We start from the raw sequence: 24,325 nt of genomic DNA, 5'->3' as shown, positions 1-24,325 counted from the left end.
TGTTTTGACCATTTCTGTGTGTAATACCACGTCAACTTGCACATGAATTACACCTGCCCTTCATTCTGGTTTTTACAGGTAGTCAGTGAGGAACAGCACGAGACCAAGACCATCCCCACTTGATCGATCATGATTCTATCAACAAGGCTCAAGAAACCCAAGAAAGTTCAATGATACTTTCCACTGCGTTCATCACAACAGCACCATGTCAAGTTGCAACCCCAGAGACTGGCCGGCGCGAGTTACAGTTTCCTAGCTCCCGCTCCTGTCCTGGCGGTTGGCAGGGGTCCTCCGAGCCCTCGCTAGCCGATTTCCGAGCGGAATGGGGCTGCTCTTTGGGCTGATGCAACGTCATTTAACTTTAATTGGTGACGAATCTGAAGAACCCCGCCCTCGCCATCTTTCCCCGCAGGATGGCGATCTCATAGACAAGCTTTCTGGATCATGGACTTCGTATATCCGTACGAATACAGATAATGGTGGGGGGTTTTTTTTTCTTCCTTAAATAGCGTTGCAACTTAAACATTCATTATTAGAATAAGAGTCGTTTCTTTAGGAGCTCGAGGAATTTTCCCAGGAAAGATGGATGCCTCTCACTTACACCGGCTCCCTGAGCTCGGTATCGATAACTGTCCCCACAAGCACATGTCCCAAGCTGCATGCATCCATCACGACACTAGTGTGGTGCTGAATACTAACGACATCTTGGCTCCGTCAACTTAAACCCGTGCTCAAGTCCCGGCACCCCGGAAGATGGGAAACACAGTTCAACGGACCTTGGCGGGCCCACGGTCAATTCACTCGGCGTCCGGCACTCCCCCGCCGAGCCGGAAGCTAATCGAAACGGAGCCTGTCAACGGAAGGGCGCGCTGGGCGTCGGTGGGGCACATTGACTTTTGACATCCATTGATGACCTCGCTTTTCGCCTCTAACACCAATTCAACTCCTTGGCTCATCGCATAGTCTTCCCTTAAGGAGAGCACAATCGCACCAGGAGAGAAGGCTGTTGATTCTTCGCATTGTTCACCGGAAAGCTCATACCAAGCCAATACTCGCCGTCATGTCAACAACCACAACAACAGCAACGGCATCAGCCTCAGCCTCCACCTCAGGCATAGAACTCCATCCCCTCCCCGCCAACGTATCCCAAAAGCCCTCCCCCTTCCCATCCACATCCCAAAACGTCGACGACGCCACAGATCCGATCCTCCAAGCCTCCCGCGAAGCAGACTCCACCGTCCCCGAAGGCGGCTACGGCTGGGTCGTCGTGGGCGGCTGCTTCGTCGTCGCCTGGTGGATCATCGGCACCTCGTACTCGTGGGGCGTCATCCAGGGCGCCCTCATCGAAGATGGTCTCGGCACCCCCGCCGTGCTCTCGTTCGTCGGGTCGCTGGCCGCGGCGCTCATCTCGGCGTTGGCTATTGTCAACTCGCGCGTCATGAGGCGGATCGGGCCGAGGAAGACGGGGTTATTGGGGATTTCGCTGTTGGGGGTGAGTGAGTTGCTGAGTAGCTTCGCGGTCAAGAATGTGGGCGCCATGTTTGCAACGAGCGGTGTCATCATGGGCCTGGGAATGAGGTACGTCGTCCCTTCGTGAAGCTTCTTTGCGAATTGTATATGCTAACAAATCGCCAAGCTTATGTTTCACGGTGAGCTGAGCCCCTCAAACTAGCCCAACGCTTTGAACTTTGTTGCTGACGAGATCGTCTAGATCGTCTCTGTGGTCCCGGCACAGTACTTCAGCCGCAAGCGCGGCCTTGCCAATGGCATCGTCTTCGCCGGCGGTGGTCTCGGCGGCGCAGTAAACAGCTTCGCCCTCGACGCCCTCCTCAACCATCTCGGATCCGCATGGGCCTACCGCGTCCTTGCCCTTGTCACCCTGGCCACGGGACTGCCAGCAGCATGGCTCATCAAAGAGCGCGTTCCCGTCCGCAGCACTGGGTTCGTCGAGTGGTAAGAAGCCCTCTTTTCTCGTTCTCGCCATGATCTCCAAGATGGAACATGTATCAGCCACTAACACAGAAATGCAGGCGTCTCTTCAAATCCCTCACTTTCGTCCTTGTCTTCCTAGCCGGTGCAGTCGGGACCTTCCCCCTCTTCGTCCCTCCCTTCTTCCTCCCCCTCTACTCCAAATCCATCGGCCTCTCCTCCTCGACGGGCGCCGGCCTGGTAGCGGGGTTCAACTTCTCTTCTGCCATCGGCCGCATCTGCTGCGGTGCCTTTTGCGACGCATTTGGCGCGCTCAACGTGCTCTTCGTCTCCCTGTTCCTGTCTGCGGTCAGTATCCTGGCCATTTGGCCCGTCTCGACGTCGCTCGGTCCCATGGTTGCCTTTGTCATTATCAATGGCGTCTCGAACGGTGGTTTCTTCTCGACTATGCCTACGGTGGTCGGGAACACGTTTGGATCTGCGAGGGTCTCTGTCGCTATGAGCATGATTGTGACTGGATGGGCCGGCGGCTATCTCATGGTGAGTTGCACAATTTCCAATGTTGACTACCTTTCAAAAGTATGGTATACTGATGCGGTCGACGTAGGGCTCGCCGATTGCCGGATATCTTCTTGAAGCCTATGGCGGCGCCGAGGGAGGTCTTCAAGCGTACCGTCCGGCCATGTTCTACGCTGGCTCTCTGTCATTGGCGGCGGCTGGCCTAGTCGCCATGGTCAGGTTCCGCATAAACAGCAGGATCTTGGCAAAGATTTGAGAATGACGTGAATGGCAACGTCGCTGTTGCACAGCACCCTGTACCAATATTGTAGTAACACGATGGAAAGCATGTTTCCAGGTTCATCACCAGTAACCTCCTTCCAGGACAGACGTTGGCCGAAAGTCCGGCCGGATGAACAGTACCCATAGACACCGTAGACCGGCCGGCCGGCGAGTGATGCAAAGGGGCGGTGAATGTGACTTCAGCCTCTACAGTCTCGTATTCATCGGACCCTTGATTCACGCAAAGACACCAGACTCTCAGCAGGCACCCGTGAAAACTTCCTGGTATCTCTTCACTCGCCATTCGTCCAAACTCATCTTCCCCGCACGATCCACCTCAGACAAGGCGAGAATCATCGGCCCCGGCGCAGCTGCTGCCTACGCGGCCCCACTTGGCGCCTTCAGCCCGCCGATAGCCCCGGGCGGGGATCTCCCGTGTTAAGATACAACAGCTTCCCAAAGTCCATCCTGAACAGGCAACGTTGCTGACAGACATGATCTGAATGCGCAAAGATTGCAAACATTCTCGTGCGCCTTACCCAGCAAACCAACTATCCTAATTGCTTGGCATCGGTAGCTCCCATCTGAGTCAGACCGGCACGACTCTAGTGTAACTCCTGTGCTCCTCCTAGACCCGGCGGCTGCTTGCGGTGATACCTGGTCCCCCAATTCCCCCTTCTTGCACGTGTACTCGCGCCTCATTCGCGCCGCAATTCCAAGACGGAACGTTCCAATACCCGCGAACTAGTCCACGCGATAACGTGTAGAGAGGGAAACCGCCATTGTCTACAAAATACCCCGCCAACCTCCCCTCCTCTCTTCTCCTCTTATCCTCCTCTACTACCAAAAGCTTCAACCCAATACAAACATACAAATCCGACGAATCTTGTATCTCTCATCCCTTAACACACATAGTGCGTACTCGTCCACTACATCCAACATGTCCATCGATCACATCGGCCTCTACGTCCCCGCCTCAATCTACAAGGAAACGGTAGACTGGTACCTCGCCGCCCTGGCCCCCCTCGGCTTCAAAAAGTTCGTCGAACCAAACGAATACGCTTGCGGCCTCGGCGTACAGCGGCCCGATTTCTGGATCGCCTGTCACCAGGTCGACAAGGCGAATATCCCGCTCCACATTGGCTTCAAGGCGGATAGTAAGTTCTTCACTATGTACTTGGTGGCCGGGGGTTCGTAACGCTGTAGAAGTTTTTGGCTGATCATGTACCCTCAACACAGACCGCAAAGTAATTGACGAGTTTCACAAGGCTGCTCTTGCGGCCGGGGGGAAGGATAATGGGGCGCCTGGATTGCGGCCGCAGTATCATCTCGACTACTACGGCGCATTTGTGATTGATCCTTCGGGGAATAACGTCGAGGTTGTCTGCCACATGCCGGAAGCGACAGAGTAAAAGATCAATGAGGGGATGATTGGCGTTTGGTTTCTCAATGGAAGGATCGCTTTCAACATATGTAACATGAGACTGCGGCAGCTGGGGTTGGGCACATTGATGGACGAATGATTCACGAGGACTGCAAGCCTCCAGCAAGGTGACCATGAGGAAGCCCCCAATCATTTGACGCTTGATTTGGACTACATAATTTAGTCAAGATTGCCTGAACACTGCGACTTCAGCCCCTCCCGTGCTCTCTGCTCAGAGCCTCAGTATGCTTACAACAAAATTGCGTTAAAATACGGAGGACCATACTATCTCTCGCCAGATTCTACCACCGAGATGACCATACTCAGCATGACTATGTTGCATAGCAAGTCTTGGAAGGCCTGGTTTACTCTCTTCGCACCCTCAATGGCAGCTCTTCATCAGAATACACAGTTTTCACACCCGCCGTCCAACTTCATCATCGCGAAGATAGACGGCGCTAAGCGTGTCAGACAGACGACCTGGATGGTTGAACACCTAATGTCTGGCTTGCCACAAAGGCAACCCTCTGGTACTTTGCGAAATAAGATAAGGTAAGTCACCCCAATAGGTAGTTGAACATCCAGAAATCAGTGTTGAGTCCCACGTTCTCTCCAAGGCCTAATGGAGGTGGGCCTCTTGCATACTTCATGCGTCGGTAGATGATGCAATCGCAAGCGCTCAGGAAGGGTTAAAATCACAGTGAAGCGAGTAGTGATGTCAAGTTAACACTGCGTTTTCAACTCATCTCGTCTGGATTTGCTCCCACCCAGTCAGCCTGCCCCACGCTCCAGTAAATTGACCTGCTCTTCCACCCTACGAGGAACATGTTGGTAAAGAGAACCATCTTCCTACTCTTCCTAAAGTAGCTTGATAAGAGAAATCTGAGCAAGTTGAGACAGCAGCCGACACACATTCAACCGCATTTCCCTTTCGAGTAGCTAAAGATAGTTTTCGATGAGCGGCGAGACTATCTATCATTAGCCAGCTTCAAATCCATTCCTGTCATGGTCATTTAATAAGAGTCATCCACATACAGACACTGCCTATCACATGCCCATCACAAATCAATCAAAGACTGCAGTTCGGCCGGCTTCCAATTAAATTTCTCGTACTCAGGACATTTCATTATGCTCGCCATCTATGTCAGTCTCGGAACACCAAACGCCTTGTCCCAAGTATGCCCGCGCAAAGTCTAGAACGTAACGTAGCGTGTAGTGTAGCCTAGTCCAACCCCTGCCCGTTCATCACAGAACCCGTCTTCCGTCTTTCGTCTGTCTGGTTGCCCATGTACAGCTCGCGCGCGAAATCCACCACTCGTAATGAGATCAACGTATGAAGTCGCCTTCAAATGCGCTCCACCAGAACTTGCAATATAATACCGCCCACGAAAACTCCATACAGACCCGTTCTATCCGGGTATTTCGAGGAAAAAAACTGATCCATTCTCCTTGGTCATCGGTCCATTGGTCGCTCGACGTCATACCAAACACGCCCTGACGAAACGGTGCGCACCCTTCGCCCAAGAATTGTAATCTGCTCCGAGCCTCTGGTGCCCAGTCGGATGAGTAGATGTCCAATATCCCTCCCAAGCTCTGAGGTGCCAACGAGCCAAACGTATAAAAGTTGATTCTACCAGGATGCGATGCTAGTAAAAGGTACCAGCAAGCCATAGCAGACCACTTCGACCCCAAATCAGCGTAGTTTAGGGTATTAATCTCATAGTATTGCAATATTGCAAATTTGCTTAGGAATCACCACCGGTCACAGCAGCAGGGCGTGATCGCTGTGCCACCACTTCCCGCGCGTAAAACTCGACCAGCATGGTCGCGTACGCCTCGAGATCTTCGACGGGAACCGCTAGGCGGAAATCGTTCAATAGGAGGAACTGAAGCTCGAGATGGTTGAGTTCGGCTAACGGAAGACCACCGACCTAAGACATGAGAATGAGCACTAGGCGAGACAAATCGGTCAAGTTCAACCATTTACATACCTTGGCGTATCTGGAGTTGGTGTAAAAGACGTCTGAGAAGAACTTGCTCGCGCAAGTTACGCCCGCAATGACCAGTCTATGGATATTGAAGCTGTCGACAACAAAGTACGTAGCCGCCGGGGGCGCGCCAGGAGGTGTCGGCTGAGGTACAATGCTACCGGTACTCTCGCTCGTCTTGGTGTTCTGTTCGTCCGCATCGTCATCGTCGGCAAGATCCGAGTCGGTTTCGTCGTCCTCGTCACGCATTTCGACGTCGGCCGACTGTGCCTTTGGAGTTGACTGGGAAGTAGACACTCTCCGTGCCTCCTCGTGCTTGACCACCATCTCGTTGACTCGCTCCGTCATGCGGTCAAAGTAGACTAGCAAACTCAAAAAGACCTCATAGGTGGTCGGGCAGTATTTGTGAATGCGGGACAAGTAGCTCAGAATTGTGATAGCAGGGATGTTCTTGCCATGGAAAGCAAGCACAGACGTGCTCAACGGGCTCATTTGCGAGCCGTTGCCTGACTCGCTGTTCTGGCTCGCCTGCTGCTGATGCGCAACGTTGCGCTGCATGGCATCATGCTGCAGGTCGTTGGTGGTGGTGATCTTGGTGAGAAGGGCAGCGACCATTTCAATGATGTCGCCAATGGGCATCGCACTGATCTCGTACTTCATCGCCTGCAGCGGCGGATCGTTCAGTATCCCCGGCCCATTACCCGATAATAGGTCGGCCTTAGCGAGACTCTGGATATGGGCCAAGTCGCGAATGTGAATTGTCTGGCCTTGGGGTTGCTGTACGGGAGACGAGGCATCGGAGAGGGGGTATGAGTTTGTGGCGCCGGCAACACCATTTCCATCGGATGCGGGCGAAGGTTGCTGAGGTTGTGAGTCTTGGCTAGGAGCGGGGTGAGCCTGTTCAGAGGCGACTACGGAACCAGCATGGCCGGCATCGCGAGAATCGGTTGCCATGTATGCGGGGCTATCAGCATGCTGGGGCCTGCGGGTTGGCGACGAAGATGATGGAGGCGAGGGGAAGCGAGATGCACCTGCGCTAGGGGGCGCGGGCTTCTCGGCCGAGTCTTGTTCGGGGCGCTTTTGACGCGTGGGCGGGGTGCTCGTAGAATGTGCGTATCTCGGGCTCGCAGACGCGTGGTGTGCAGGGACGTCTCTTGACCGACTTGAGGATCGGTAGTGAGAATCGTGCGAGTGTTGGTGTTGAATGCCCGGGTTGGCAATCATGTTATGGAAACGGGAGGGATCAGAGACGTAGTCACCGATTACAGCTGCCATAGCATCGTATTATTCCAGCAAGACTGAGTTACAATTAGGATGGTTGGAACAGGCAACTGCAGGAACGACGAGTTAGCATCATGTCTAAATTGCATCTTGTGGTTTGCGTTTGTACGAGGCCAAAGTAGTATTGGGGCAGCAACGGTTGCCGTGTGATGACATTGGCGCCCAAGACTCCCGACCGAGAAAACGAGCGCGGCACAAGGCCGATTTTTTCGAACCTCAGGCTGACTCAAGAGCTTGTGCGAGGGCGGTGACGTGAGGCAAGAGCCGTAATCGTGGGGAAGGAGAAGGGGAGTGCGTATGGGCAGCGGAGGGTGGGCAAGCAAGGCTGAGTGTTTGCACATGCAGGTCAAGGCATGAGAAGGACAGCTCGATGGCAGATGAGCAGCCGGAATCCACCAGCAGGGAAACAACGACACAGGCAAGCGTGCTGAGACCACAGCCCAACGTCTTGATCGTGATGGCAGCAGCCTTGGGTGCAGAGCTGATGGCAGCCTTGAGCATCGCGCGCAGGCTCGAACGACGTCACAGGGGCGCCTCTCATTGCCAGGACGAATCAAGTGAAGTGCGACATGGGTTGTAGGGAAAAGGCAGGGAAGATGGAGAATCGCCGAGGCGGAAGGCAAGACGGAACGAACTCACCTAAGTCGTCCAACAAAGAGGCGGAAGGGCCTGTCGACAGGCGATGGATCTACTAGATACTGAGTATTTGGGTAGAGAGGCGGGAAGGTCGACGCGATGAAGGGGCAACGGTGTATCTTTGCCGCGGTCGCAGGAAGTATTCGTCGGAGATAGCAACGAGGTGTCGAGTGCGAAGAGGTCGTAGGTAGACAAGGTCTAGTCGGATCGGGTCGAAGGGCAGTAGGCTCACAACGAGACGCGTTAGGCCTGACAGAGACGGTTGGGTGGTGTCGAAGGAGGCGGCGATGGCGACCTTTTGGCGGAGCAGGAATCTTGAGGCGGTAAGAGGGCTCGTCCGACTATGCGACTCGAGAATTTGTTTCTGTTCTGTTTCGCAGAGCGTCTGCGATGTCGAGTACCAAGAAACAATCAAGGTACCGATGGAGGGGGGAGTCGGCGAGATCAAAGGAAGAGGAAGTCGTCGAAAGAAGCCCCCCTTGTTGAAAAGACGTCCAGTCTAGAGGAAGGACGAGACAAGCCAGAACAGAAAAGCAGACTGGGGGAGGAAAGGAGGAAGAGAGAAAAAGGGTCGGAGGAGAGCGGGTTGGAAGGGTGTGTGTGGATGGATGGTGGATGAAGGATGAATCGGGGGAGAAGCTGGCGTGGGTTGGCAAAATGGGCGACGGGTAATAGAGAAGGGGGGGGGGGGGGGGGGGAAAAGAAGAACGGCGGGAGGATTTGGGCGCGACGGCGGCGGCGGTGGGTGGCAGGCGGCAGGCAGGTGGGTGGCCCTTTACTGCGCAGGAGCGATGGAGGGGGAAACTTGGTGAAGGCAGGAAACAGCGCTCAATGCTTAGGTACCTGGGCAGCGGGACCTTGGAGGGACGGTAGAGGGGGCAGCGGGCTGGTGGAGAGAGCGCTGGAGACGCAATGGCCGATGGACTGGGCCTGGAACTTGGGGAGTGGATGCTGTTGTTGCTGAGGACAGGCACCTTGCTTCATCTGTCTGGACCAGATATCGAGTAAAGACGATGGTATCAGGTCATGAATGTGAGTTACTTGTGTGGCTTGGTTGGTCTTTACTCGAGATGTATGAGAAGGGAAACAGCTCTCTTACTTTTGTGACCTGATGAGAGAGGATAGATACTCAGAGTGAGTGAGATGGTTAGAGGGGGACCCTTGATGAGATTGGCGGTCTGGTGGAGACGGATGAGGTAGATGGCAAAAAGATGGCCGCCAGAAGGCTCAGCTAGGTTAAGTCGATTCAAGGATGAGTGGATGAGAGAGCATTGAGAGGACCTTACCACCTGTTGATGTGCAGCAGCTCCCCGAATGACGGCACACTGCACAGATGCATCACTCCAGACTCCAAACTCCAGACTCCAGACTCTCTACCTTAGACTGTTACACTGTAGACTGTTTCCAGACTCCAAACCGTCTGTCGCTCGTCACTCATGGTGGCTGACGGGTTCAAAAGTAAGTAGTGCCGTGCAGCGAACTGTTCCATTTTCATTACAGCGCAGCGCAGCTGGCAGCATGCACGCTCAGTTGCGATGCCACGGCCGTGGTTCCCCGCGTGTCTTGGATCCGCGCGTGAGTTGTCATTCACAGGCATGTGAGCTTCGCTCTGAGCTTCACTCTAAGACTCGGTGAGAATTCAGTGAGCAGTGAGTGAGTGATTCTCAGCAATGGAAACCCAAGTCTTATCACTCTTCACTCATCACCTCTTCCGTCTTTGCTCGAAATCTGCAGAAGGTCTACATGTACAGCTAATGACCATCATGAATCTCATCTTGACTGAATGTCTCGCTGCATCTCGTGTGGCGGCATGGCAAAAAAAGATGAGGAGCCACCCGAAACATGACATGACAGAAGCCCGCGCTAGCCACCAACACCCGACCGTGCCACTCCCACGAGCAAGCAAGCAATGGATGGAAGGCAAGGTAAGGTGAGGTAGCAGCCACTCACAGCTCCCGCAACAGCAACACCACCCGTCACCTGTGGGCCAAGAAATCCAAGGGTCCTCCGTGCCTCCCAGGCTGCCCCCCGAATCTGGATTTCTGCTCGTGCCATCGTTGCAAGTCGGAAACTCCCAGTTCCTAGTCGGCGGGCCCAACCGAACCAAGCACAGCCTCATTGCGATCCTGCTCTCGCCATTTTCCATCCATGATCCAGCTCTCACTCTTTCGTCCCTCGCGCCGAGGTCCTGGAGGCTGGAGCTTCACCTCGACATGGACCTAAATTGCGCTCCTCTCCAGCCGCAACCTCACAAGCCCCGGTCCTTGCTTAAGCATTCCCGAGCTCTCCCAACTTGAAGAGTACCAAAGTCTCCAACATTTCCCGATGGGATGGATGGCTGCCCAACGAATACTATTCTCGCCATAGAGCAACTCTAACCTCTGCCTTGTGCCTCAGACCTTGAATGGCTTGGATGCTTCCCCAGCCCGCAACCGTGCTTCAACTTCGCCTCAACAGAGACTGACTGACCTGACAGGTCGCACTCGCAGCACGTCCAAGCAAGTTGGCAACAGCCTCGAGTCGGAGCGTCTGCATAGAAAAACGCAAAATGAAAAGAAATCATAGAGAGAGCGCTTGCAAAAGACGGCGGACCACTGGAACTGACACGCGGCGGAAAGACAGACGACCCATCCGCATCGTCGGGAGGAGAGGGTGTGCCCATGCCCTTCTCCCATTGGTCTCTCAGAAACGCGATACCGCTGATAAGAGATTTGGCGAGCAGGGGGCCACCTGAGCCCGGCAGGGGAACCTGGAACCTCGACTTTTCGACACTTTCACCCCCTGGCACGTTCTGCTGTTCTGATGTCTTATCGGATAAGATAAGGTACGTATCTCCCTCTCCTCCCCTCTCCCCTCCTCTCCGCCCGCCAGCCCTGCCACCTCCCTTTCTGGCCTGAGGTGACCTGAACACCCAATGGAACCAATCGAGTAGCAATAAGGTACCTACCTTACCACAGTAAGATACCTGGGTACGGAGCATTCGCATCGTAATTCCAATCGCCAATTGCCTGCCGTAATACGACACGCTGGACCCGAGATGCCCTTCCAGCTCCACCAAAATAACTGCAGCTTGCAACTTTGGCCATGGCACAAATTGGATCTCGGAGGAAACATCGACAAGCTTCTCCCATTTTACGTACTGCAAATTCGCAAACACCGCGCAGTGGCATTACACTACGGAGTACTGTGTATGTACATGCCCCTCTGGTATCCTGGATTTCTATTCCAGTATCCCCCGCTCAAGTCCCGGCCGAATCTGGACCTCACTTCCGTCCAAATCAAGCAACATCATCGTTGTTGACTCCATAATCGCATAGCCAGCCACGCTCTCCCCATTATTTCCCCCTTTCCACAGAGTATCGCACCCTTTCAAAAAGAAAGCTGTCTCGGGCTCTGACAATGGACACGGAGGCCACGGCGACTTTGACGACCGGTCATTTCGGGGCTCAGAAAATAGAAACAGACCGACCGTCGTTCCTGGTCGCCTACCTATCCCAGGTACCCGCCGGGCCCGTCCAACGCGAGATACCTGTCAACACCGACTGAATGTTGACTAACAGCACATGAGACGACCAAATGCCCGCCGGATCGTTGCATTCGCGCCAAAGGGTTGTCTGCTGCTTACACCGCTAGCAATCTATGTACAAACACTCAGCTGCCGCTATCCCACCTCCTGACACCCATTACCTACCTACTACACTCAGAGCAAGATACCTTAGTCAACGGCAATGCCCATTGCCACTACCAACGCGGCCAAAAGGGGCAACACAAAAACAAGCTTTCATCATCATCCATCCCACGCCCAGCTCCCCTTTCCCCCTTCCAAGACACCTTGACGCCCCCCCGGGGCCTGCACGGATGGTGACTCCCGGCCAATACCCGGCGTTCCCTCCGGCACGAGGTCTTGGGATCTTGGGGTTTGTTTCCAAGAAATTCCCCCATCTAATCAACACTACCCCGTACCTTATGGATAGGTACAACACACATAATGAGGCCTTCACCGCAATACCGCCCCGGCCCCCAGGTACGGGTACCCTAATGATCAATCTGGACGGAGCAAGGCATATCGCGCAATCGCCAGATATTGCAGCCCATGGCAGCCATCGTGGCACACCCGCAGCCCGCAGCCCGACAGCCCCGTCCCACGTTCCTATCCACCGCCCTTCCATGACCTTTCCTAAATCGTTACCGACGGCCAACGACTTGCTATCACCCTTCCGTCATCATTCTCCAACTTAGTCATGCACTTGACTTGCTCCTACTCCATATGTTACAACTTGGATGGCTTTGCTTCGTGTCGACTGGGTACTGTGTAGTCGACATTCTCTCTCAGCGTCAAGATTCCCAAGAACCGTACTGCGTACTCAACTTCTGGATACCTTTGCCCAGACAACACACCATGCCATCAAGCGTGCCTCGGGCAGACAAACTCACCTTTAACCTCACCTACAGGTTAAGCTAACCCACACAGCACCATCACATCGCAAATCCTCCAACGAGAAGCCAAAGGCACCTCCCGCCCCCCGTCCTCCCCCGCCCCCGCCCGCTGATTTGTTCCCGCTCATCACTCACCATCCCGCAGAACCGAGCAGCGCTAAATCCCCTTTCCTCCCCCATACCATCCCTCACCGCCTCCGAATCCGAGGCTTCGACAGTGATAGCGACAGTGACACTCTGACACCCCTTAGTTTTTTTTAATCTACCATGTAGGTACTCCGTAGAGTGATTGTGCCGTCCTCCCTGCATCGTGCATACGGGGTGGCAGCGTTCGCGTGCCGGCATCTCCTTCAGCCACTTCCTACCAATACCAGGACTTGAACTTTTAACCTTACCCCCAGACTCTGATGCTCTCCCCCGTCCGTTGTGGCGTTGCAGCATCGCACGCAATCGCATCTTATCATATCGACCACGCGAACTACCCGTACCTACTCCCGTTCCGTGCTGTGTAGTACCGTACCTTATCGTAATCTTCTGGGGTGTCACAGTGTCACAGCCCATGGAGTAACCCCCAAGCCTCTCGTGAAGAAATCTCGTCTTGCGGGTAATCTATTTATTGTACATTCATCGTTTGTCGCCAAGCCCGAGATCTCGCCCCGGCATGGACGTTCTTCGCTCTGTCTTCTCTCCTCGGGACTCGGGGGGCAATTTCGTGACCGCGCGGCAAACTAGCCTGTGTGACGTCTTGCTGCTGCTCATCATGCCCGGCCGGTGTCGATGCAGGTGACCAGTTGGCTTTCCTCAAACCACATCACAATAAACGTCTCCCTTTCTCTGCCTCTTCCTCTCGCTTTCCCACATTCAACTACTCCCACCTAGTGCTGCACTTTGTAGTCCTCGTCGGGGAGGTACAGATGCCGCACGGCGCCCTTGGCGGTCAGGACGACCATGCGAATGACACCACCAGAGCTGCCATCCCACTTGATGGCCTCCTTGAGCGATCCCTTGACAAAGTCGACGGCCTCCTTCTCCTCCATGCCCTCCTTCCAGTGCTCGTCACAGTATCCGTAAATGTACGTCGAACCCGAGCCGCCAATGGCATATGACTGCTTGTGTAGGGATCCGCCGAGGGGGATGGAGTAGACCTGGCCGCCGTGTCGCTCGTCCCAGCCGGCAATGATGAGACCGGCGCTGTGGATCGTTTCGAGTTAGTTTTCATCCAGATGCTAGCGTCCCTGTGTCCCATGGTCGCTCGGAGACACTTGCGCGAGAGCAGAAGGCAAGAGAACTTACGTCAAGCGATCCTTGTTGGCGTAGCAGACCTCCTGGAAGATGGCGGCGGCGGTCTGGGTCATGGGAGGCTTTCCGTTGCGCATGGCGTACAGGCCGAGCTGGTACTGGACAATGTCGGCGACGGCCTGGGTGTCGGCGGCGGAGCCTGACCGGCAGCACCAGATGGTGTCGTGGACTTGTGTGAGCTTGTCGGTGACTCGGTTGGCAATGTAGGCGCCCGTCGTTGTTCTGGAATCAGCACCTAGATGGAGTGACTCGTCGTCAGTTGTACGTTCCTCGTATGGTCCCTGGTTGTTTGCCCCTCCAAGAGTGACCAAAGTCTACTGTGGCCGCCGCGGGGGCGTATGCGTTTGGGAAGACATGTATGGGTAAATCTGACGTACCGAGAATAACACCGTCCTTGAAGGTGACTGCCATACTATCGCGAGGTGTCAGATGTATGCGGGAGGGGAGGGGCGATCGGAGGGGTAGCTTACATTGAGGTTCCGAGGCTACGACATAGGTTAGCAGTGGTTCTGTGGGGGGCCGAGGATGTAGCATCATCACTCACTTGACCTCTCCCTTCTTTAATCTCTCCATGTCGATGTGAATGCCGTCTGTCCGCCCGCAATCATCAGCTTCAGTGTTCCGTTCTGGGGTGTGTGGTCCCGCAATAGCATCATCCAAGCTTCTGCCCGCCCGTACCTTCGTTCAGCTGTCCGGTGGTGGTGAACTCCATTTTGATGACTTATGTGTGGTGTGTAACTCGTTACTTCGTGTGAAAATTCGGTTTGTCGAGGATTGGAGGTCGGAGGGAGGGGGGGAGATTCGGCGTAGATATCGAAGGGGGGTGGATTGGTTTGATGTGTCGTCGGTGGAAGGTTGAACGGAGCTTGACGAAGCTCAGGCAGCTCCAGAACGCGTTGGCCTTGCCCGCCCGGGACGATTGGATGAGCCACGTGACTGCTGACATAATCAGTCATTGGTGACGCGCGCAACGATGCCATGTGCATTAGCAGATATTGAGCTGATTTTAATTCAATTCAACGAAAAGTCCGATTGCTTAACAAAATTCATATCCTTATACAGAAAATTCATCGTATGGCTTGGGTGTTAGGGTCACAGTATCACCCTTTCAATAGCTGTTCGATGCTATTCCGGAGGGGCCCACGTGAGGACGATAGCTTCTGGGATGGAGATTCTGCCACCATAGATACTGGCATGTGAAATTTAACCCCAATATAGACGATTTCCGTTTGACACAGATCAGAGCAAATGCGTCCAGACCTTCAAATTCAATTTGTTCCGCTGGATCCGGTGGTGATCCACAACGCCAGCCCAGGAAATGCATCTTTATACAGGTATTCTTGTAGATATGGTACAATGGTCACGCGCCTCGGATATCCAAAACATATCGATCAATCAACACTCTAACCGCCCTTGGTCAGACTGCCATCATGTCAGCGAAAGAAGCCCCATGTAGAGCAATCCCAAAGTCATTGCCACAAGCAACATAACTCACCCGTCCTTGGCCAGCTCAGCGCTGGGCTTATCACCACCGCCCTCCGTCTTCTTCTTATCCTCATCGCCGCACCCACAGTCGTAAAAGTCGCCAATCTTGTTACAGTCAAACAGCTCCTTCTTCAACCGGGTGTTGACCTCGTTGTGTACGAAGCAGGCCCAGCCCGCGGCAGCGTTACGGCTGCTCGTTTGGGGCGGATACTTTGCCAGCAGCTTGCGGAAGTGGGAAGCGCAGTCGCCGCAGGGGTAGAGGCGGGCAAAGAGCTGGATGTACGTCTTGAGAGCGAGGCTGTCGTCGGGAGTGGGCTTCTCGGGGAAGCGGGCCATCATGGTGTGGAAGAGCTTCCACGAAGCGCGGCCGAGCTCGGCTCTGCGGGGAGGAGACTGTGTTAGCATAACCTTGAGAACCAGGAAGACCCGAGGGAACGGTCCCGGGATGTGGGTATTCTTCTCATGCAAGAGGGCGGGAGGCTTACTTTGCCGTCGCATTCTCCAACTTGGGCGCAATGGATTCGCCGGACAGGATGCTGCTCGAGATGTGGCCAAGATCGGGGGTGTCACCGCTCGACGATACGGAATCGCCCTTTAGGGGTACGGCGGCGGCCGGGGGCGCGGGGGATGAGGGTTCGCTGGTGCCGCTCGAGAAGAGGTAGGAGATGCTGAAGAAGGCGACGACGGCCAGGAGGACCATGAGCGTGAGGTGTTGTCTCCGCGCCATGGTGGGCGATTGGCTGTCGCTTGACTTTTGGGGGGGGCGACTTTGCAAAAGTCGAGGTATGCGCAGAGGTAAGTGATACGGTCGGTAGAAGGTAACGAAAGGGTGGAGGAAAGGACTGAAGAGAAGAAAGAATCTCCCGCAAAAAGGAGGATGCGAAACCTCGGACGGGAATCGCGTCGTTCTGGCAGCTTTTTGGTTAGGTTATCTGAGCTTACCAGGGCCGGGAAGAAACCCTCCCCAAGTAATCACCGACGAGGAGGGGAGACTCGGCGAGGGACGACAGGTTCGACCAGGGGGGTGGTTCATCTTTCAGACTTTCAGGAAGCTACGCAGTAAGGGGACATTTGGTCGGCCCACGGCGCAGGGGTCGTCAGACGAGGCTATTTTGCTGCCGCCAATCCCGTCGCCGCAGTTTGGGCGTAGTGCCACCTGTCGCATGGCCCCTGGCGCAGTCCGCCGCAGTGGTGAGATTTCATAGCACATGGATGCCCCCCCAAATTGCTCCAGATGCTCCAAATGGCCCCCCAAAATCCCATCTCTCAGAGCCCCAGAGGTGTCTCCTCAGGTTCAGGCCAGGTTCCCCTCCAGCTCGCTCCAAGATTTGCTTATCTAATGCCACCAACGTTATCTTAGGGGTCATAGTCGCTGACGGTCGCTGGTTGAATCGGCCCAGCCCTGTGGGATCCCTGGCCCGTGCAGCGTGCTACCCCTTAACTTTGATATTCGGGCCCACTCCACTCCCCTAACGCCTGGCAGCGGCCAGGGTGCCGGCGACCTTCCCGCCCGCCGTCTCCAGTAAGGTACCTTAAGGTAAGCTGCAATTGCCAATTGCGCGTTCAAAGGTACAAAATCCACTGGTTTTAGCCTCATGAAAATGCAACTATCTACTAACCAAAGCAATTCGCTCATCAGGTGTTCCCCGGATGACTCACTTTTCTCAGCCTCAACTCTAGATATCTCATAAGAAACTCAATAGCAACCACACTCTCAGTTGATTCCATGCCAGCATACCTCAATCTTTTCGAGTTTCCATTGTGACCACAAATCCAGCATTTCAGCCAGTACCATTATCCTAGAATTTGCTTTACCTTCATCCATATCACAACACCAACCACCACAGCAAACATGGCAACCCCCATCTCAATCATTGTAGCCTCCAAAAACCCAGTCAAAGTCCAAGCCGCAAAACTCGGCTTCGAATCAGCCCTCCCAGGCGCAACCTACACCGTCCGCGGCATCAGCGTCCCCTCCGGCGTCCCAGACCAGCCCCTCACCGACGAAGAGACCCTCCGCGGGGCCCTGAACCGGGCCCGCAACGCCCGGGAGGTCGAAAAGGACGCAGACTACTGGATCGGCCTCGAAGGCGGCATCGACATGCCGGCCGACCAGAGCGCCCCCATCATGAACTTTGCCTGGATCGTCGTCATCAGCCGCGACGGACGCGTGGGCAAGGCGAGGACCGGCGCGTATTACCTCCCCCAGGAGAGTGCTGCGCTACTGCGCCAGGGCATGGAGTTGGGGCACGCGGATGATTTGATCTTTGGCCAGACGAACAACAAACAGAGCAAGGGGTCTGTTGGCATGTTGACGGATGGTGTCATTGATCGGACTTCGTACTATCACCACGCTGTCATTCTAGCTCTGATTCCCTTCAAGAATAAGAATCTGACGTTTGTCTGAATATCTGGAGCAACTCTTCCAGTGTTCTGATGTCTCTCATGGTCTCTCTCAACAATTGATATCGAGGCAGATGAGATGTGCAGAAAACATAGGCTCAGCTGGAAGCTATCGTCAGGTTCTACATACACTAGGGATGATCCTATCAAGTTCCAAGGATTCCAGCGCACCAGACTCGGCGAATGCAATCAATCGCTCTTGGGGCAGGCAAGCAGGGTCTGCTCTTGCCCTCGCTCAAAGGCATCATCTCGTAATTCCCACCAGTTACTTGAATACCTTGCTACCCGTAATAGATTGTGCAGATGTGCCACCGCATCTCGTCTTTGCGCGAAAGAATCTTGTCGCATCGATTGCACTCGATTACGACCTTCTGGGCGCCATTCACTATAAGGTAGGTAGACCTCATAGACTACATATACCCAACCATAGTAGTTTTCTCCTCTGTGAACGCTCAATCTCGCGTTGTTTATTCGTCATCGAATCCTCACGTAGAACGTGCTTCCGAAGTTGAGGGACACTTATATATCCGATGGTGCTTCTTGGATTCTTCTATACAGATCCCTTTGTAGACACAGTCAACTAAACTTCCATGTCTATCTAGTCTCTTCAACTACTTTCTACTTACGTTCAGCACGATCGTTCATCCTCTAGACATTCCAGTAAGTCCTACTCACAGCAACTCTTCCTGTGGGATTCCCTAAGGTTGGAAGAGTTGGTCTTAGTCCACGACTAGAGTCCGACTCAAGGGCAAGCATTTACAGCTCAAGTCGTCAATCACTTGCTCCTTGTTCTCACTTAGAACCTTTGGTCCAGCTTCGTGCATTTGGTGCTTTGTTCTCACTCAGCTCATCATCTCTCCCGCAGCGTCCACCGTACGATCCGTACATCAAGTGGTCAAGTTTCCAGGTTGTTGAGTTTCTTAAGCAAGGCTCACTCATCAACTATCAAGCCCATTCTAGTACTCGACACCAGTTCGCCCAAAGGGGATCAATAACCATCTCTGGAGCATTCTAGCAGGACCTGATCTTGACCCTGGTCAATGTGTCACTATCTCCTGGACTTCCCAATTAGCACGTCTGGATTGACTACCGACTCTATCCCACCAGAATACTCCATAATCTTCCTTCTGCTTTCGCGAGGACAACGAAAAGGGGTCTTCTGGCGGTCCATCTCGATATGGAATCCCTCTGCGCAATAATATCCTCTATAGTGGCCGCGGCGAAGATGCCAGCCCATCTCATCTTTGCGGGAAAGACTTTTCAAAAGAGGATATCTTAGTATGGATTATATAAGATGTTTTCTTTGAGCCAGCACTTTAACCCTCTTTGGCCCCTTCTGTGATCGCTCGCTCACGCTTAGTTTATTCTCTGACGAATCGTCACGTTAAATCTACTGACGAGTGTCTATGGGAAAGCACTTCTTTATTTAGCTACTAAACAAACTCCAGAACCATCCCCAAGTCCTTCCATCCTAAGTACAATCACTGGGGACAATCGAGAAGGGGCACCAGCAGGCCCTTCTCAATGTGGCACCTCTTTTTTCTATTAATTACTCTCCTCTGTGATCGCTTAGTCACGCTTTGTTTATTCTCTGACGAATCGTCCCGTTAAATCTACTGACGAGGGTCTACGAGAAATCACATCCATTTTATTAAGTTCTCGGTCAATATTTCTTTATCTCAACTACCAACCTATCAATTACGGAACCATGCCCAACTTCTTCCACCCTGATGACAATTACTTGGGGCAATCGAGAAGGGCCTGCTGGCGGCCCTTCTCGATATGGAACCCCTTTTCGGGATAATACTCTCCATAGTGGTCGCGGCGGAGATGCCAGCGCATCTCATCTTTGCGCGACAGGATCTTAGTGCATCGGTTGCATGCAATTGCAACCTTCTGGACGCCATTCACCATTCTCGGGAGCTCCCGGCAAGGTGGTCTCGGAGAGACATCTGCCAGGCCATAGTGCTCCGGGTTGGGGTCGGGCGTTCCGTCGTTGAACTGAGAACCTGCGATGGTTCTGGTATGGGACCGTCTCCCATTTCTGGCCCGAGGAGCTTGAACGTTGGCGGCAGGTTGAGGGTTATTGTCCTGTGCGAGCGGGTTGGGAGCGGCGGCGGCGTCCTGGGCGTCGTCTTGCTGAAGAGGGGCATCCTCGTTGTGGTCATGATGGTGCTGCTCCTGCTGCGGCTGATCGAATGCGTGGTTCTGGTGGACATGGTGATCATGCTGCTGGTGAAGAACTTGGTCGTGGTGGCCCTGTCCATGAATATGATATTCATTGTCCTGAGCGTGCTGTTGGTAAGGCATCTCCTGATACTCTCGGCCCTCATTATGCTGTTCCTCACGATACTGGAGCTGCACGTCCTGATAAGGCATCTCCTGCGCCTGCATGCCAACCATTTTCTGCCCATACTGCTCGAATCCCTGGTTGTTGTAATACTGCCATTGCTCGTGCTCTCGAAGGAACATCTCGGGATCGCCAAAGTCGGGGAAGGGTGCAGGGATCGGGCCCAAGTCAGGGTACGGGATGTTGAAGCCGTCCTGGAGCAAGTTGTCGATCTGGCCGGCGTGGCCTGGCTGAATGTTCGCAGCGCCAGTCTGAAAGTCATAGATGTAATCGGGAAGCAGATTGTTGAAATTCGGGTGCGGGAAATCGCCTGCGGGAGCAACGTGAGGCTCACTGAGAGCGTTTCCGGCCGGCTGAACGGCAATAATGGCCTGGTTCTGGAGCTCGGGGTCGATGGGAGCATAATGCTCGGCTTGGATGGCATCATTCTGGCTCTGCTGAGAAAACGGTCCCTCGACAGCGTTGTTGGCTTGCTGGGGAAGCACGACGTTCTGGCCTAGGTGCTCAACATAGAGCGGATTCTCGTGGGCGCCTTGAGCGGCCTCGTGGTAGTTGTCGTGAAGACGGGGACCCTCGATCTCGTTGTGGTCCGCCAGAGCTTCGGCCGGGTAGGCTTCCTCGGGGCTATATTTCTAGCATCAGAAGAGGATATTTTGAGCGAGACTCGGGGTGAACTTACGGGACGTACTGGTAAGCACCAGCCATTCTGGCCCTCTCCGCCTGGTAGTACTCCAGGCGCTTGCGCTCCTCTAACATACATCGTCAGCATTTCTTCTTGCGCCTCAAAGCGACGGGAGGCCAATCTCCTATGACCTCTGGGGCCGAGAGACCGGTGTCTGGTAGCCAAGGATCGAGCTGCGAGGAGGGAGAAGAGGGTTCCTTTTATACCGCGATCGAGGTGGAAGCCTCAGAGGCAGTGAACCAGGGGCCCAATGCCCTCGATCAGAATTTTGAGGGGTCCAGAAACACTGGAATGAAAGAAAGGTTGGCAGACTTACCCTCGTGGTACTGCTGGTCCATCTTGAATGGACTTTTTGATGTGGATGTGGAGGAGAAGTTTTGTTGACAAGGCTGAAAGGGAAAGAAAGCCCTTTATGACCGCTCGCCCCGCCTAGCTCTCGCCGTATACGTTGTGGATAATATCATGGGCTACGGGATAGGGCGAGATCGAAAGGGGCGGGAGCTAGGAAGGGAAGAGGGGTGGACGAGAAAGGCAGCACGGGAGACAGAGGCAGCACGGGGAATAGAGGCAGCATAGGAGAGAGAGGCAGCACAGGAGAGAGAGGCAGCACAGGAGAGAGAGATAGCATTAGAGAAAGAGATAATATTAGAGAAAGAGATAGCATTAGAGAAAGAGGTAATATAGTAGACTAAGATAGTACGAGAGAGAAAGATACTATAAGAGAAAGAGGTAACACAATAGAGAAAGGTATTATAAGAGAGAGAGGTAGTACGGGAGATAGAGATAGTAAAAGAAAGAGAGGTAGTATAAGAGAAAGAGATACTATAGGAGAGAGATTTAGCGTAAAAAGGAGAAATAGTATAGGACTAGAGGAAGAGACACTATAATAGATTGAGGTAGCACGGGAGATTAAGATAAAACTAGAGAGATAACGCAAAAGAGAGCATTAAAGTTAAGGAGAGAGACGATATCAATGACGTAGTATATAAAAGGTAGTAACAGAGGGACTAGAAGGAAGAGGTGGTATAAATGAGATAGTATAAGCGAGACCGCACAAGAGAGATAACACAAGAGAGATAGCATAAGAGAGATATCATAAGGATAACATCGTAAGTGAGAGAAATAGCACAAGAGAGAGATAATATCAGAGAGGCAGGACAAGAGAGACAGCGCGAGAAGATTCCAGTACAGGAAAGGCAGTACGGAAAAGGGGCACGAGAAGGCAGCACGACAAATGGGGAGAAAATACAGCATGAGAAATAGGATAAGATTTAGGAGAACGCAGAGGGCGAGAGCTTCCGAAGGCTGGTCCAAGGCAGTGAATAGCATCATTAAGCATAGGTAGCATAACCTTACAGGGCGAGAAGTGGGAGGGCCGAGTGATCCTCAAGAGTAGGAGCCGGACAGGACTGCTGCCAGGCCGTGAGAAATCACATTAGATATGCAGTGGGTCGAGAGCAAGTGGCCGATCTGCCATGCCTTATCCTGAAGCCGGTTTGAGGACTTGTTCGGTGCAGGAAGACCTATTCCCATGACAGGCAGAGATCATTTCGCAGGCGGCTGCCAGGTTACCAATCATATCATGAGCAAGATCGAGGGATAGACTCCATAAAGGACAACAATTGATGAGAAAGAAGGCTTTCCGAGGCTATAGTGAGGCGGTCATGACTGACAAGGAAATTCGATTCCTCTCAAATCCATAAAGTGCATCATGAGGCTTTGTATAAGCAGAGCAGTCTTGATGAGGGTGTGCAGGCAGTGAAAAACACATGGGGGCAAGGCACTTCGAATGGTGGGAGCTTAGAGAGCTGTTGCCAGACATCATCAGGCAGTGAAAATTATCTTAGGGTATGGTCTAAAGTGAGCGCGAGGCGGGTAGAAGGGTTCCGATGAGAGGGGGAGCTCCCGGAAACTATTACTAGGCAGTGAAAGTAATAGTTAGGCTTTATATTGAGACACTGCAAGGCCAAATTGAGAAGAATGGTCTCAAAGAATGGTAGCTTTCAGAGATGGTTGTCAGGCAGCGATATACCTTATGGATGGGACGGGCCCGGGAGAAAGAGGGAAATTTCCATCTCCCGGAGGTTCATCATTGGCACCGTCGGGCCCGGACTAGGGAAAGGGCTATAACTTTGGAATGAGATTGATCTGGGTAACAGCTTTCAAAGATAGTTAACTGTAAGCTTATTCGCATTGGTGAGACCTGCCATTATCACTTGCTTGTTCGTGAATTGCTGTATTACTAGGGTGAACAACTCTGGACAGGGCTAGGGAAATGAGTGCAAGATCCCGCAAAGAAAATTGGTAGAGAGGAATAGTTGGATGGGGCAAGATAGAGATTCTCCTCACCTGAAAGGGAATCGAATGGTCAAGTCCTTTCCAGGTACGAAGGTGAGTTGAAAGAGATCAGGGCACATCATGTTGAAGAAAAGTGGACATGACCTCGAAGGTTCGAGTCTGGGCTAGAAAGAAATGGTGTCTTGGAGTGAGTCAAAGATGATGATGATATCTCCTTTATTGATATGATGACATGAAGCTTATCAAAAATACACTTGAGATGCCTCTATAATCCTGATGTTGCGATATTCCGTGGAGGGTACAAGTACTATAGTAAGGTACCTATGCGCCATCCTGCAATTGGCCAATTTGACATGAGATGGATTTGTTGGGACGTCTCGCCATTTGAGCTCATGAATGGATGAGACAACATCAAGAAAGTGAAGAATAAATGCTCAAAGCAATCTTCAACGTGTATAGACGTCTCAATCAGCATGCTTTCTGGAGTGTCGGTGTCAACAAGAACCCGGAGCGGAGCGGGGTGGCCTGGCCGAGTTTCAGTGGAGCAGCGCCGAGACAATCGGCACGGAGTGTGCCGGAGACGGGAATGCAGCGCAGGACCCCAGGCGGCAGATCAGCTAATCAAGTGGTCCTACCTTAAATCTTGGCAGGGCTCAGGAAAAGAGACAGGAAAAAAAATGGACGAGAAGCCGGATGGTCGGCAAGCTGGTGAGACCTTGTGTCACGCTTGTTCACCTTATCTTGGTTGTTGCCATCATCTCTCCACATAAGATTTGCGCAGATGCTGGTCTTCTTACGTACTGGTGGTCCCGGTGGGCGACTGCAGCACCTGTCATGCAAGGGGAGCGGCACAATGTTTACCAAGTTTACTGTAGGGTAATAAGAAAAGGCAAAGTTGGAAAAGGCTCGTGATGGTGAAACGCTGCGAGTGCTGGCGGCAGCATCCCGGACATGGCCGGCTATGGCGCATGAGAGCTTACTGTACTTTACCTTAGTGGTACTTCAAGGCTCAAGGCTCAAGGCTCAAGGAACTTGTGCTTGCTGATGGCCGGAATGGGGGCTCGAGATTAGGATGGCAATTGGCTCAGCTGGGCAGCATGACCCCGGCTCCGGCATCTTCTAGCCGCACCCTCGACGCCAAATCTTGGAGGGGCCCATGACGTCAGGCGCAGGCGCGAGTTGCATGTTGCTTGCGACGCTTTGTTGATCTTGCTGCGTTCTATGGTTCCGTATCTTATTCTTTTCGTATTGTGTGATGCTGAGTGGGTGTGTAGGTGCTCACTATGCTGAGATGTTGGCTCGGTTTCTCTCTCTCTCTCTGTCTCTCTCTCTCT

At 53.3% G+C, this 24,325-nt stretch overlaps 8 protein-coding genes across 8 annotated transcripts; 4 read left to right on the top strand and 4 right to left on the bottom strand.

Moving 5' to 3' along the window:
- Positions 1–1,060: 1,060 nt before the first annotated feature.
- On the top strand, positions 1,061–2,704 carry CABS01_13700 (major facilitator superfamily transporter; the record flags this gene model as incomplete). Its single annotated transcript, XM_060547042.1, has 5 exons — positions 1,061–1,578; positions 1,637–1,649; positions 1,712–1,953; positions 2,031–2,469; positions 2,537–2,704. The coding sequence occupies 5 exons, from the start codon at positions 1,061–1,063 to the stop codon at positions 2,702–2,704; spliced, it is 1,380 nt and encodes a 459-aa protein (XP_060394632.1).
- A 945-nt stretch (positions 2,705–3,649) lies between these two features.
- On the top strand, positions 3,650–4,121 carry CABS01_13699 (glyoxalase/bleomycin resistance protein/dioxygenase; the record flags this gene model as incomplete). Its single annotated transcript, XM_060547041.1, has 2 exons — positions 3,650–3,866; positions 3,949–4,121. The coding sequence occupies 2 exons, from the start codon at positions 3,650–3,652 to the stop codon at positions 4,119–4,121; spliced, it is 390 nt and encodes a 129-aa protein (XP_060394631.1).
- A 1,756-nt stretch (positions 4,122–5,877) lies between these two features.
- CABS01_13698 (cyclin) lies at positions 5,878–7,395 on the bottom strand (the record flags this gene model as incomplete). The annotated part of the gene is made up of 2 exons (XM_060547040.1): positions 5,878–6,063; positions 6,124–7,395. 2 exons carry the CDS (start codon positions 7,393–7,395, stop codon positions 5,878–5,880), a joined length of 1,458 nt encoding a protein of 485 aa, XP_060394630.1.
- Positions 7,396–11,676: 4,281 nt separating this feature from the next.
- Positions 11,677–12,276, top strand: CABS01_13697 (uncharacterized protein; the record flags this gene model as incomplete). The annotated part of the gene is made up of 1 exon (XM_060547039.1): positions 11,677–12,276. One exon carries the CDS (start codon positions 11,677–11,679, stop codon positions 12,274–12,276), a length of 600 nt encoding a protein of 199 aa, XP_060394629.1.
- A 1,073-nt stretch (positions 12,277–13,349) lies between these two features.
- On the bottom strand, positions 13,350–14,485 carry CABS01_13696 (proteasome component PRE3; the record flags this gene model as incomplete). The annotated part of the gene is made up of 6 exons (XM_060547038.1): positions 13,350–13,665; positions 13,768–14,008; positions 14,151–14,185; positions 14,244–14,258; positions 14,318–14,363; positions 14,452–14,485. 6 exons carry the CDS (start codon positions 14,483–14,485, stop codon positions 13,350–13,352), a joined length of 687 nt encoding a protein of 228 aa, XP_060394628.1.
- A 779-nt stretch (positions 14,486–15,264) lies between these two features.
- On the bottom strand, positions 15,265–15,985 carry CABS01_13695 (Erv1/Alr family protein; the record flags this gene model as incomplete). The annotated part of the gene is made up of 2 exons (XM_060547037.1): positions 15,265–15,637; positions 15,744–15,985. The coding sequence occupies 2 exons, from the start codon at positions 15,983–15,985 to the stop codon at positions 15,265–15,267; spliced, it is 615 nt and encodes a 204-aa protein (XP_060394627.1).
- Positions 15,986–17,110: 1,125 nt separating this feature from the next.
- Positions 17,111–17,665, top strand: CABS01_13694 (uncharacterized protein; the record flags this gene model as incomplete). The annotated part of the gene is made up of 1 exon (XM_060547036.1): positions 17,111–17,665. The coding sequence occupies one exon, from the start codon at positions 17,111–17,113 to the stop codon at positions 17,663–17,665; it is 555 nt and encodes a 184-aa protein (XP_060394626.1).
- A 1,733-nt stretch (positions 17,666–19,398) lies between these two features.
- On the bottom strand, positions 19,399–21,031 carry CABS01_13693 (uncharacterized protein; the record flags this gene model as incomplete). The annotated part of the gene is made up of 3 exons (XM_060547035.1): positions 19,399–20,635; positions 20,691–20,760; positions 21,010–21,031. The coding sequence occupies 3 exons, from the start codon at positions 21,029–21,031 to the stop codon at positions 19,399–19,401; spliced, it is 1,329 nt and encodes a 442-aa protein (XP_060394625.1).
- Between the last annotated feature and the right edge of the window lie 3,294 nt (positions 21,032–24,325).

The sequence above is a fragment of the Colletotrichum abscissum genome (assembly GCF_030869225.1).
Source record: "Colletotrichum abscissum strain IMI 504890 chromosome Unknown Scaffold_47.1, whole genome shotgun sequence".
Taxonomy (NCBI): Eukaryota; Fungi; Ascomycota; class Sordariomycetes; order Glomerellales; family Glomerellaceae; genus Colletotrichum; species Colletotrichum abscissum.
Note: the sequence above shows the minus strand (reverse complement) of the source record. Positions and strands in the feature narration are given on the sequence as shown.